Here is a 12,166-nt window from a genome sequence, read left to right as displayed (position 1 = left end):
TCTGGTTGTGGCAGGTAAAGTCTGTTTATGCATTTTCCAAATATACTTGAACACTATCTTCTTCTTCTTCTTCTTTCGGCTGCTCCCATTAGGGGTCGCCACAGCGGATCATCCGTCTCCATACCACCCTGTCCTCTATATCTGCCTCTTTTACACCAACTATCTGCATGTCTTCCCTCACCACATCCATGAACCTCCTCCTTGGCCTTCCTCTTTTCCTCCTACCTGGTGGCTCCATCTTCAGCATTTTTCTACCAATATAATTCATGTCCCTTCTCTGCACATGTCCAAACCATCTCAATCTCGCCTCCCTCACCTTGTCACCAAAACATCCTACATGTGCTGTCCCTCTAATAAACTCATTTCTAATCTTGTCCATCCTCGTCACTCCCAACGAAAACCTCAACATCTTCAGCTCTGCTACCTCCAGTCCCACCTCCTGTCTTTTACTCTATGCCACTGTCTCTAATCCATACAACATCGCAGGTCTCACCACAGTCCTATAAACTTTCCCTTTCATTCTTGCAGATACTCTTCTATCACAAATCACTCCTGTCACTCTTCTCCACCCACTCCACCCTGCCTGCACTCTTTTCTTTACTTCTCTAACACACTCTTCATTACTTTGCACTGTTGACCCCAGGTACCTGAACTCCTCCATCTTCTCCACCTCTTCTCCCTGCAACCGCATCACTTCACTGCCCTCCCTCTCATTCACACACATGTACTCTGTCTTACTCCTACTGACTTTCATTCCCCTTCTCTCCAGCGCATATCTCCACCTCTCCAGGCTCTTCTCAACCTGCTCTCTACTCTCACCACAAATCACAATATCATCTGCAAACATCATATTCCAGGGAGACTCCTGTCTGACCTCGTCCGTCAACCTGTCCATCACCACTGCAAACAGGAAAGGGCTCAGGGCCGATCCTTGATGCAGTCCAACCTTCACCCTGAACCAGTCTGTCGTACCTACTGCACACTTTACTGCCGTCACACTGTCCTCATACATGTCCTGCACCACCCTCACATACTTCTCTGACGCACCTGACTTCCTCATACAATACCACAACTCCTCTCTCGGCACCCTGTCGTACGCTTTCTCTAAATCCACAAATACACAATGCAGCTCCTTCTGTCCTTCTCTATACTTCTCCATCAACATCCTCAAAGCAAATAAGGCATCTGTGGTGCTCTTCCTCGGCATGAAACCATACTGTTGCTCACAGATGGTCACCTCTTCTCTCAGCCTGGCTTCCGCTACTCTTTCCCATAACTTCATGGTGTGACTGATCAACTTAATTTCCCTGTAGTTACTGCAGGTCTGCACATCTCCCTTATGCTTAAAGATCGGTACCAGCACACTTCTTCTCCATTCCTCAGGCATCCTCCCACCTTCCAGAATCCTGTTAAACAATCTGGTTAAAAACTCCACTGCCATCTCTCCTAAACATCTCCACGCTTCTACCGGTATGTCATCTGGTCCAACCGACTTTCCATTCTTCATCCTCTTAATCGCTGCTCTCACTTCCTCCTTACTTATCCTATCTACATCCTGCTTCACCAACTCCACATACTCCAACCTTCTCTCTCTCTGATTTTCCTCATTCATCAGCTGCTCAAAATACTCCCTCCATCTTCTCAACACACTCTCCTCACTAGTCAACACATTTCCCTCTCCATCCTTTATTGCTCTTACTTGCAGTACATCCTTCCCAGCTCGGTCCCTCTGCTTGGCCAATCGGTATGAATCCTTTTCTCCTTCCTTAGTGTCCAACCTCTTATACAGCTCCTCATATGCCTTTTCCTTGGTTTTCGCCACATCCCTTTTTACCTGCTGTCGCATCTCCTTGTACTCCTGCCTACTCTTCTCATCACTCTGTCGATCCCACTTCTGTTTTGCCAATCTCTTTCCCCTAATGCTCTCCTGCACTTCCTCATTCCACCACCATGTCTCCTTGTCTTGCTTTCTATTTCCAGATGTCACACCAAGTACTTTTCTAGCTGCCTCCCTCATCACTCCTGCAGTAGTTGCCCAATCATCCGGCACCTCTTCACCACCACCAAGCCCCTGTCTGACCTCTTCCCTGAACCTCACACTACACTCTTCCTCCTTCAGTTTCCACCATCTTATTCTTCTTTCAATCCTTACTTTCCTCCTCTTCTTCTTCACCTCCAAAACCATCCTACAGACCACCATCCGATGCTGTCTAGCTACACTGTCCCCTGCCAACACCTTACAGTCTCCAATCTCCTTCAGGTTGCATCTCCTACACAGAAGATAATCCACCTGTGTGCACCTTCCTCCACTCTTATACGTCACCCTATGATCCTCCTTCTTCTTAAAATACGTGTTCACCACTGCCATTTCCATCCTTTTAGCAAAATCTACCACCATCTGCCCTTCCACATTCCTCTCCTTAAAACCATACCTACCCATCACCTCCTCATCACCTCTGTTCCCTTCACCTACATGCCCATTAAAGTCTGCCCCAATCACCAATCGTTCTTTCCTAGGTACACCATCTACCACTTCATCTAATTCACTCCAGAATCTTTCTTTCTCCTCCATCTCACAGCCAACTTGTGGAGCATAGGCACTGATGACATTTATCATCATCCCTTCAACTTCCACCTTCACGTTCATCACCCTATCAGAAACTCTCTTCACCTCCACTACACTCTTACTGTACTCTTCCTTCAGAATCCCCCCTACACCATTTCTCTTCCCATCCACACCATGATAAAACAGTTTAAACCCACCTCCAATGTTCCTGGCCTTACTCCCTTTCCACTTGGTCTCCTGAACACACAACACATCTACCTTTCTCCTCTCCATCATATCAGCTATCTCTCTCCCTTTACCCGTCATAGTACCAACATTTAAAGTACCAACCCGAACCTCTACTCTCCTACACTGCTCCTTTTCCTGCCGTCTCTGTAGACGTCTTCCTCCTCTCCTTCTCCTCCTTCGGCCAACAGTAGCCCAATTTCCACCGGTACCCTGTTGGCTAACGATACCTGTGGCGGTCGTTGTTAACCCGGGCCTCGACCGATCCGGTATGAAATTCTCATTTGTGATCCGCATATTTGATTTGGCACATGTTTTACGCTGGATGCCCTTCCTAACGCAACCCTCCCCATTTACCCGGGCTTGGGACCGGCACTAAGAGTACACTGGCTTGTGCCCCCCTAATGGCTGGGTTAGTTATACTTAAACACTATAATATATGGAAATACAGCACCAGGCACACGTGTTAAAAGTCTTTTTGAGACACGTTCCTTTTGTTTTTTACGCATTAAACACAGTAAAAGACAAAAATACACAAGCAGTGAATGAGTGGAAGAAAGTGGATAGATGAGTCTTGACATATTTTACTCTAACAGAGGAACTTGATGGAGAACAGGAGAGAAGATGAGATCAGACTCCCTCACCCCCCACACTCATACATGGAGGTGAAAGCGTAATGGTTTGGGGTTGTTTTGAAGCAGGGAAATTGGAGACTTACTTCAGGTGAAAGGAACCAACATGGCAACCATTCCACACTTCACCACCATGCATTTCCCGTCTGGGGGTACATCCAAGCTCTTTAAGTTATTTAGAGAACAAACCGTCGTCTTGAGTGATATCTTTCATGGAATGGCCTGCTCTGGGATGAACAAGATAACAAGGTCAGAAACTAGTGAAGACCTCAACCCTAAAGATGATCAATAGGATGCAGGAGCATTTCAGCATTCATTTGGGCAGAGCGTTTAGTAACTACGACTCAGAAACTTGAATGCTATATTTAAAGACCGTTTCACATTTTTGCTCATTGGTTCCTTTCATCCATTGGTTTCATTTCTCCGTTATCATTGTGTCTTTTTTTTCACATTTTTATTCTTCTTTTTTAAAGATCCATCCTGAATTTTTGGCACATACGTAATTCCACACTCTTGCTCTTTGTTTTATAGGAGTGGACAGACTATAAGTTGAGCTGGAACCCAGAGAATTATGGGGGAATCACATCTATCCGAGTGCCCTCTGAGAACATCTGGTTGCCTGACATCGTCCTCTATGAAAAGTAAGACGTGTGTATTGTTAATTGAAATAGTGTGTGTGGATTTGCAGGTAATCAGTCATTCACTGCCTCTTTCTCTCTCAGTGCTGATGGACGTTTCGAAGGTTCGCTGATGACCAAAGCGATCGTCAAATACAATGGTACAGTGACATGGACGCCCCCAGCCAGCTACAAGTCTTCCTGCACCATGGATGTCACCTTCTTCCCATTCGACCGCCAGAACTGTTCGATGAAGTTCGGTTCATGGACGTACGATGGCGCCATGGTGGATCTGACCCTGGTCGACCCCTACGTGGACCGCAAGGACTTTTTTGACAACGGCGAGTGGGAGATCCTGGACGCCAGCGGGCAGCGAGGCAGCCGCCGAGACGGCATCTACTCGTACCCGTTCCTCACCTACTCCTTCATTCTGAAGCGCCTGCCTTTGTTCTACACTCTTTTCCTGATCATTCCGTGCCTCGGCTTGTCCTTCCTCACCGTCCTGGTGTTCTATCTTCCGTCGGACGAAGGCGAGAAGCTCTCGCTGTCCACCTCCGTGCTCGTCTCGCTCACCGTCTTCCTCCTGGTCATCGAGGAGATCATCCCGTCCTCATCCAAGGTAATCCCGCTGATTGGCGAGTACCTGCTCTTCATCATGATCTTCGTCACCTTCTCCATCATCGTTACGGTCTTTGTCATCAACGTGCACCACCGCTCCTCGGCCACCTACCACCCAATGGCACCGTGGGTCAGGAGGCTCTTCCTGCAGAGCTTACCCAGAATGCTGTGCATGCGTGGCCACACCGATCGCTACCTCTACGCCGACATGGAGCCACACCGGAGTCCCGAGCTGAAACGGGGGATGAAAAAGGGAACGAAGAAGATGGTGGGAGGAAAGGAGGACGAGTCCTGGGTGGCCATGCTGGAGAAAGCCACCAGCTCAGTGCGCTACATATCCAGACACATTAAGAAGGAGCACTTCATCAGAGAGGTACGAGGTCATTGTTCATGGAAATGTTCTGGGTCAGTGGTTAAGGAGGTTTTGTTTGGGTTCTCCAGTTCTACAACCTGCTGAATGTGTAAAAAAAAATGGTTTAGATGCAGGGAATTCCATAGAACTGGTGCTTGATCACAAAAACTTTGAAGGTTGAAGAAAGCAGACCAAGACCAGGTAGACCTACAGCTACAGGATGGTTGGTATGAACGGAGAAGGTTACACAGATAGGACGGAGAAAGATCATTGAGGACTTTCAGTATAGACACAAGGATTCTGTAGGAGATATAAGTTTCATGGGAACCACTGGAGGCTCTGGAGAATAGATGTGATATGGCACCTGGGCTGTGTGCAGTGGCGGATAAAATACACAAACCATGTAGTCGAGTAAAAGTAGATCCACTCAGGAAAATGTGACTCCAATAAAAGTAAACGTGTCCCTTTTAGTGAAAGTACTAAAATATTTGTCTCCAAATGTACTTAAGTATCCAAAGTAGTGATTTATCATATCTATAATGTTCCTAATGTCATTTTTGTCACAAGACTTTTTACTTAATCACCTGTGAAAAGACTCGAATGTGACTCTCAGCACACTGATCTATTAATAGAATGATGTTAATGACTCAAACACTGATTGATTACTATTACAATTATCATGAACACAAAACCTTTTTAACAAAAAAAAACACGTAAATAAGTTCACGTGTGTTGTGGCGAGTTTGTTTAATCCACTATAGGTTGCTTTTTCCTTTAATTTGTCAGTCTGGCTATTAAATTGGTGCCTAAAATAAATTTTAAAAAATTAACTCTCAAGTTTTTTAACCTTTTCTCGGAGCCTGAGCTACATGAAGTTATTATGATTGACGTCATGCATTTTATGGCTCAATTAAAAAACCCTTACCTTTCGCGTTTGTCTCCTGTAGGCTTCAAGCTCTCCATCGATGGTGATGCAGCATGTGTTTGATTACTGAAAGCACAGAATAAACACACAGTCTGTATTTGAATGGTTTTTTAAATCATTGTGTGTTTGTGTTTTTCAGGTGGTTCAGGATTGGAAGTTCGTGGCTCAGGTTTTGGACAGGATCTTACTTTGGGTCTTCCTTACCGTCTCCATTTTGGGCACCGTCCTCATCTTCACCCCGGCTCTGAACATGTATTTCAGCACGGCTTCCTAAAAGCGCATTACGAATCCATTTAATGGGACACTTTCCTTATAACCCAATAACAAACCAGTGCTTTGACAGGAACCAGGCACCTCGTGATGAAATCTTTCGGGTCGGACGTTACTGCCAAACAACACATCATTCCTCAGTCTCACCTCCAGACTTTCACCCAAAATCATCCCTACACACACACACACACACACACACACACACACACGCACACACACACGCATTAAATACACCAAAATGAGGAAGGAGAAAATGTGTGTTGGTTCCAACCGAGCAATTATATGATATAAAAATGTTCCTGAGAAGCTCCTAAAGCAAATCTATTGCGCCTCCCTTTGTATGACATGAGCCATTTCTCTTATTTTCCCCGTTTTTCTCTCTGATTACACGGACGTTACATCTGCATTAACGTGTGTGTTCATGTTTATTCCTAATGCACCCAAATGCTCACATGTTGAATGACATTAAAGACTTTGACACCTCGATTGTGCGTCAGCTCGTGAATGGGTTTTTGTAACTTTACACTACACCGCTTGGACAGGGACACTTTACACTACACCGCTAGGACAGGGACACTGAACTCTACACTACACCGCTAGGACAGGGACATTTTACACTACACCACTAGGACAGTGAAACTAAACTCTACACTACACCGCTAGGACACTGAACTCTACACTACACCGCTAGGACACTGAACTCTACACTACACCGCTAGGACAGGGACACTTAACTCTACACTACACTACACCGCTAGGACACTGAACTCTACACTACACCGCTAGGACAGGGACACTTAACTCTACACTACACTACACCGCTAGGACACTGAACTCTACACTACACCGCTAGGACAGGGACACTTAACTCTACACTACACTACACCGCTAGGACACTGAACTCTACACTACACCGCTAGGACAGGGACACTTAACTCTACACTACACCGCTAAGACCAACACAATATTAGGCGGTGGTCATAATGTTAAGCCTGATCAGTGTGTATACTGTAAATAAATTGAAGGAACTTAAATTATTCAAAATTCAACATTTGATTTTATTTCTGTTTAAAGTAACGAAATGAACTAAATCACAAAAAAAAAAAAAGATTAAATCATTCTGATGAACGAGATTCAAAGAACCGAGTCACTACAATAATCCGATCTTCTCATCACTACAGCCTGCAGACCTTTCAGAGAGAAACACTCAGATAAAACACTCACCGTGACTTAATGCGACAGTGTTTATAAGACAGTGTTTATAAGAGTGTTTATAAAAGACCAAACTACTGTTTTATCGCATTAAATCATTCAGTGTTTATAAGACAGTGTTTATAAGACAGTGTTTATAAGACAGTGTTTATAAGACAGTGTTTATAAGACAGTGTTCATAAGAGTGTTTATAAGACAGTGTTTATAAGACAGTGTTTATAAGAGTGTTTATAAGACAGTGTTTATAAGACAGTGTTTATAAGACAGTGTTTATAAGAGTGTTTATAAGAGTGTTTATAAGACAGTGTTCATAAGAGTGTTTATAAGACAGTGTTTATAAGACAGTATTTATAAGACAGTGTTTATAAGAGTGTTTATAAGACAGTGTTCATAAGTGTTTATAAGACAGTGTTTATAAGACAGTGTTTATAAGACAGTATTTATAAGACAGTGTTTATAAGAGTGTTTATAAGACAGTATTTATAAGACAGTGTTTATAAGAGTGTTTATAAGACAGTGTTTATAAGACAGTATTTATAAGACAGTGTTTATAAGAGTGTTTATAAGACAGTGTTCATAAGAGTGTTTATAAGACAGTGTTTATAAGAGTGTTTATAAGAGTGTTTATAAGACAGTGTTTATAAGTGTTTATAAGACAGTGTTTATAAGACAGTATTTATAAGAGTGTTTATAAGAGTGTTTATAAGACAGTGTTCATAAGAGTCTTTATAAGACAGTGTTTATAAGAGTGTTTATAAGACAGTGTTTATAAGACAGTGTTTATGAGACAGTGTTTATAAGACAGTGTTTATGAGACAGTATTTATAAGACAGTATTTATAAGACAGTGTTTATAAGAGTGTTTATAAGACAGTGTTTAAAAGAGTGTTTATAAGACAGTGTTTATAAGACAGTGTTTATAAGACAGTATTTATAAGACAGTATTTATAAGACAGTGTTTATAAGAGTGTTTATAAGACAGTGTTTATAAGACAGTGTTTATAAGACAGTGTTTATAAGACAGTGTTTATAAGACAGTGTTTATAGGACAGTGTTTATAAGAGTGTTTATAAGACAGTGTTTATAAGAGTGTTTATAAGACAGTGTTTATAAGACAGTGTTTATAAGACAGTGTTTATAAGAGTGTTTATAAGAGTGTTTATAAGACAGTGTTTATAAGACAGTGTTTATAAGACAGTATTTATAAGACAGTGTTTATAAGAGTGTTTATAAGACAGTGTTTATAAGACAGTATTTATAGGACAGTGTTTATAAGAGTGTTTATAAGACAGTGTTTATAAGACAGTGTTTATAAGAGTGTTTATAAGACAGTGTTTATAAGACAGTGTTTATAAGACAGTATTTATAAGACAGTGTTTATAAGAGTGTTTATAAGAGTGTTTATAAGACAGTGTTTATAAGGAAGTGTTTATAAGTGTTTATAAGACAGTGTTTATAAGAGTGTTTATAAAAGACCAAACTACTGTTTTATCGCATTAAATCTGGAACATCTGGACAGGAAGTAGTTGCAGCTGGGAAATCAATACAGAAAAAAAATGGAGCTCAAATGGAGGTTACAACCAGAGCAAAAGAACAAGAAGTTGCAGGAGACCAGGAGGACGTGTCTTATAAAATCCAGCTTGCGAGATTAGTTTGGGTGGAGAGAAAAAAACGTTTGAAAGGTCAAAACCTGGCCAGAAGTTTATACCAAAATGAAGAGTTCAGATGTCCTGAGGTGATCCATTTCCTGAGTAATGATATGGAATTGGCTGATACCACAGTGAAGGTGTACGTAAGCCACTTCAACTTCACCTCAGTCACTGTGGAAACGGCGCTTCGGTTTTTCCTCCGGTTGCTTTGGCCAGAAGATGAAATTAAACTGCAGCATCTGTTTATAAAACACTTCTCTCTCTGGTACCTCAAGTGTAACAACAGATCACTTCATCTCCAAATGGAGGTTTTTAACCTGGCCTGGGCAATTATTCTCCTGAACGCTGATCTTCATGGGGCTCAGGGAGAGAAAAAAAAATTGACCTGTGAAGAATTTATAAAGAACCTCAATAGAGTCTCTGACCATGTTGATTAATCGGTGACTTTACTGACAAACATCTACAAATCGATCAAAATGAATCAGCTTCATGCTTTCAAAGTCAAATCCAGACTTCAGGACAAAGACAAAAAGCCTACCTTCACAATTCAGTCCAAAACTGGTCATCTCATGTGCAAAAGAGTTATGGATGCGAATAGGAGAAAAACCAGAAGGTTCAGGAGATCATGGAAGCCCTTCAGTGCGGTTTTAAAAGGCATGGTTCTGAAGTTAAAAAGTGAAGAAGATGATAACGACTACATTACCATTAGTCTGCATCATGCAGTGGCACCCTAGCTTTACAGACAAAAGTCTGTGAACATCCCATTCCACATTTAGTCCCCATTTGCTCTTATAATAAGCTTCACTTTTCGAGGTAGATGTACGTTCTTTACAAACGTACATCTACGAAGTGATGAGGTGAGGACGTCTGGCTGCAGTCAGCATTTCCATTCGTTCCCAAAGGTGTTCAAAATGGTTGAGGAGCTCAGAGCTCTGTAGCAGAAGATCTTCCACTCCAACCCACAAAAAGCATATATTTATGGAGCTGGCGTTGTGCATGCTGGTACAGGTTCAGGTCTCGTAGTTTACGTGAAGAAAAAAACTATAATGAAGAACTAAGATCTAATTTATGATCAATAAATGTAATAAAGTCTCAAAAACATAAGCTGAGAATCTTACATTTATCTCGTAGTCTGATGTCTTGACCACTGAGCTACCACCTGATGGGTGAGGGGTGATTAACCTGAAACTGTATTCTGTGTACAATAACATTCATCATGATTATTATTATTATTTATTATCATATAAAACCATGATTTGTAGCTGCTGTTACAGAAAATGTATTAAATAGTAATATGACTGTGTGAACAACAGGGGGCAGTATAACTGAATGAACACCAGGCTGTAATATGATTGCATGAACAGCAGGGGCAGTATGACTGCGTGACAGCAGGGTGCAGTATGACTCCAAATGAACATTAGGGGGCAGTATAGTAACGAATATGTGGAAGTTATTTGACTGAGTGAACATTAGGGGGCAGTATTACTAAGTGAACAGCAGTGGGTGTAGTATAACTGAGTAAACTGCGTTAACAACAGGGCCAGATTGACTGAGATGAACAGCAGGGGGCAGTGTGACTGAGTAGTCCGAAAATCATCATAAATCATCATAAATAATAAAACGCAGCAACATTTAGAGAACATAAAGCTAACATTTGATTAAAAGGTTTAATTCCTAGTGAATTCATTTATATACATTTTTCTAATGTTTCCAGCTTCAAAAGACTAAAGCAGGCAGGAAAAGTAGAGTTTGGTGCCCTACTTTCTGAGAGTGTCACCACTCAATCTGATAGAAGCCATTAAACCCAGTCGGATCAATTGTCTGATTGAGATCATGACCTGATTCATGTCTCTGACACACAGATTAGATCCGGAGCTGCTGCATGCACAGAGATTTCACCTTCCTACATCTTTGTGAAGGAGCGCTTTAATTATGTTTCTGCAGTGGGTAATGGCGATGCCTCTGGAGTCTGTAGACATTACGGTGAACTCCTATAAAATGGCGCAAGTGTAACGATGTAGGAATGAAGGGGAAAAAAAAAAACCACTTCAAAGGGCAAACAGCTCTTTTACCACGAAGAGTTCAGGCATCCAGAGGTCATCCTTCTGTGATGATCTAGCATTAGCAGAAAAAACCATAAAAGAGTTTTGAATTTGTGATGATTTGCACGCTGCAAATTTTTATAGTCCTATTTGAACACATTTGGAATGAATTGTTCACACTGACAGCACCCCAGGTTTCCTCACCTCAACTCCATCAGTACCTGACTTTACTAACACCCTTGTAGATGATTGAGCTCCATTTAATCTAGAGGAACATATCCCCAGAAGAGTGGAGTTAATTAGAAGAGTAAATGGGCTCCAAATTTGGAATGGATGTTCAATAGGGTTGGAGATCTACAGTAGGAGATCTTCCACACATTTCCATCCCATGTCAAGTATATTTTTATGGAGTTTGCTTGGAGCACATGGGCATTGTCATGCTGGAACAGGTTTGCTAGTTCTAGTGAAGGGAAAATCCAAACAGGTTCTATACAACTGTGTGTCTCCAACTTCAGGGAAGAAGCACATATGGCTGAGAAAGCCATCAGTAGCCCTGATACCTTAGAGGTAAAGATGTTCAAACTTTGTCTAAAGACTAAACTAGAGCTTGTTTTGGTGGCCACCGAAGATTTAGATGATCAAGTCACGGCTAAAGAGTTTCTCTCGTGTCACCTCGTGTCAGTTAAAGATGGCGGCAGTGAGAGAGCTGGTGCAGGTTCATCTGCAGTGAAGATCTCTCTCAGATAATTACAGTAGACACAATGCCAGTATGCATTAATATGTACCTTCACCGCACACATATCTATACACACACACACACACACACACACACACACACACACACACACACACACACACACACACACACACACACACACACACACTCCTTCTGTTTGACGTACCTTGTTTCTGGGGGATTTATTAGAGGTCACTTTTGAATGTCAATTTCTAGACCTAATGGTTGGGGTGATTTTTTCACTTATAACAGGAAGTTGTCCCATGTCTGAAGGTTCTTGAGGTCAACCAAAAGCATACTAGCAGATTGACTGCTTATTCGAT

General features: G+C 42.0%; 1 protein-coding gene across 1 annotated transcript in view; it reads left to right on the top strand.

Annotated features, from left to right (window-relative positions):
* The window catches only part of chrnb3a (cholinergic receptor nicotinic beta 3 subunit a), a 15,153-nt gene extending 8,462 nt beyond the window's left edge, over window positions 1-6,691 (top strand). The window contains exons 3-6 of the mRNA XM_083532930.1: window positions 1-14; window positions 3,955-4,064; window positions 4,146-5,031; window positions 6,075-6,691. The exon at window positions 1-14 is cut by the window's left edge and continues 31 nt beyond it. Of these exons, the coding sequence (XP_083389056.1) occupies window positions 1-14; window positions 3,955-4,064; window positions 4,146-5,031; window positions 6,075-6,209 (1,145 nt within the window). The 3' untranslated portion in view covers window positions 6,210-6,691. The remainder of the gene's footprint in view (window positions 15-3,954; window positions 4,065-4,145; window positions 5,032-6,074) is intronic.
* Window positions 6,692-12,166: the final 5,475 nt, after the last annotated feature.

The sequence above is a fragment of the Silurus aristotelis genome (assembly GCF_946808225.1).
Source record: "Silurus aristotelis genome assembly, chromosome: 27".
In the NCBI taxonomy this organism is placed as follows: Eukaryota; Metazoa; Chordata; class Actinopteri; order Siluriformes; family Siluridae; genus Silurus; species Silurus aristotelis.
Note: the sequence above shows the minus strand (reverse complement) of the source record. Positions and strands in the feature narration are given on the sequence as shown.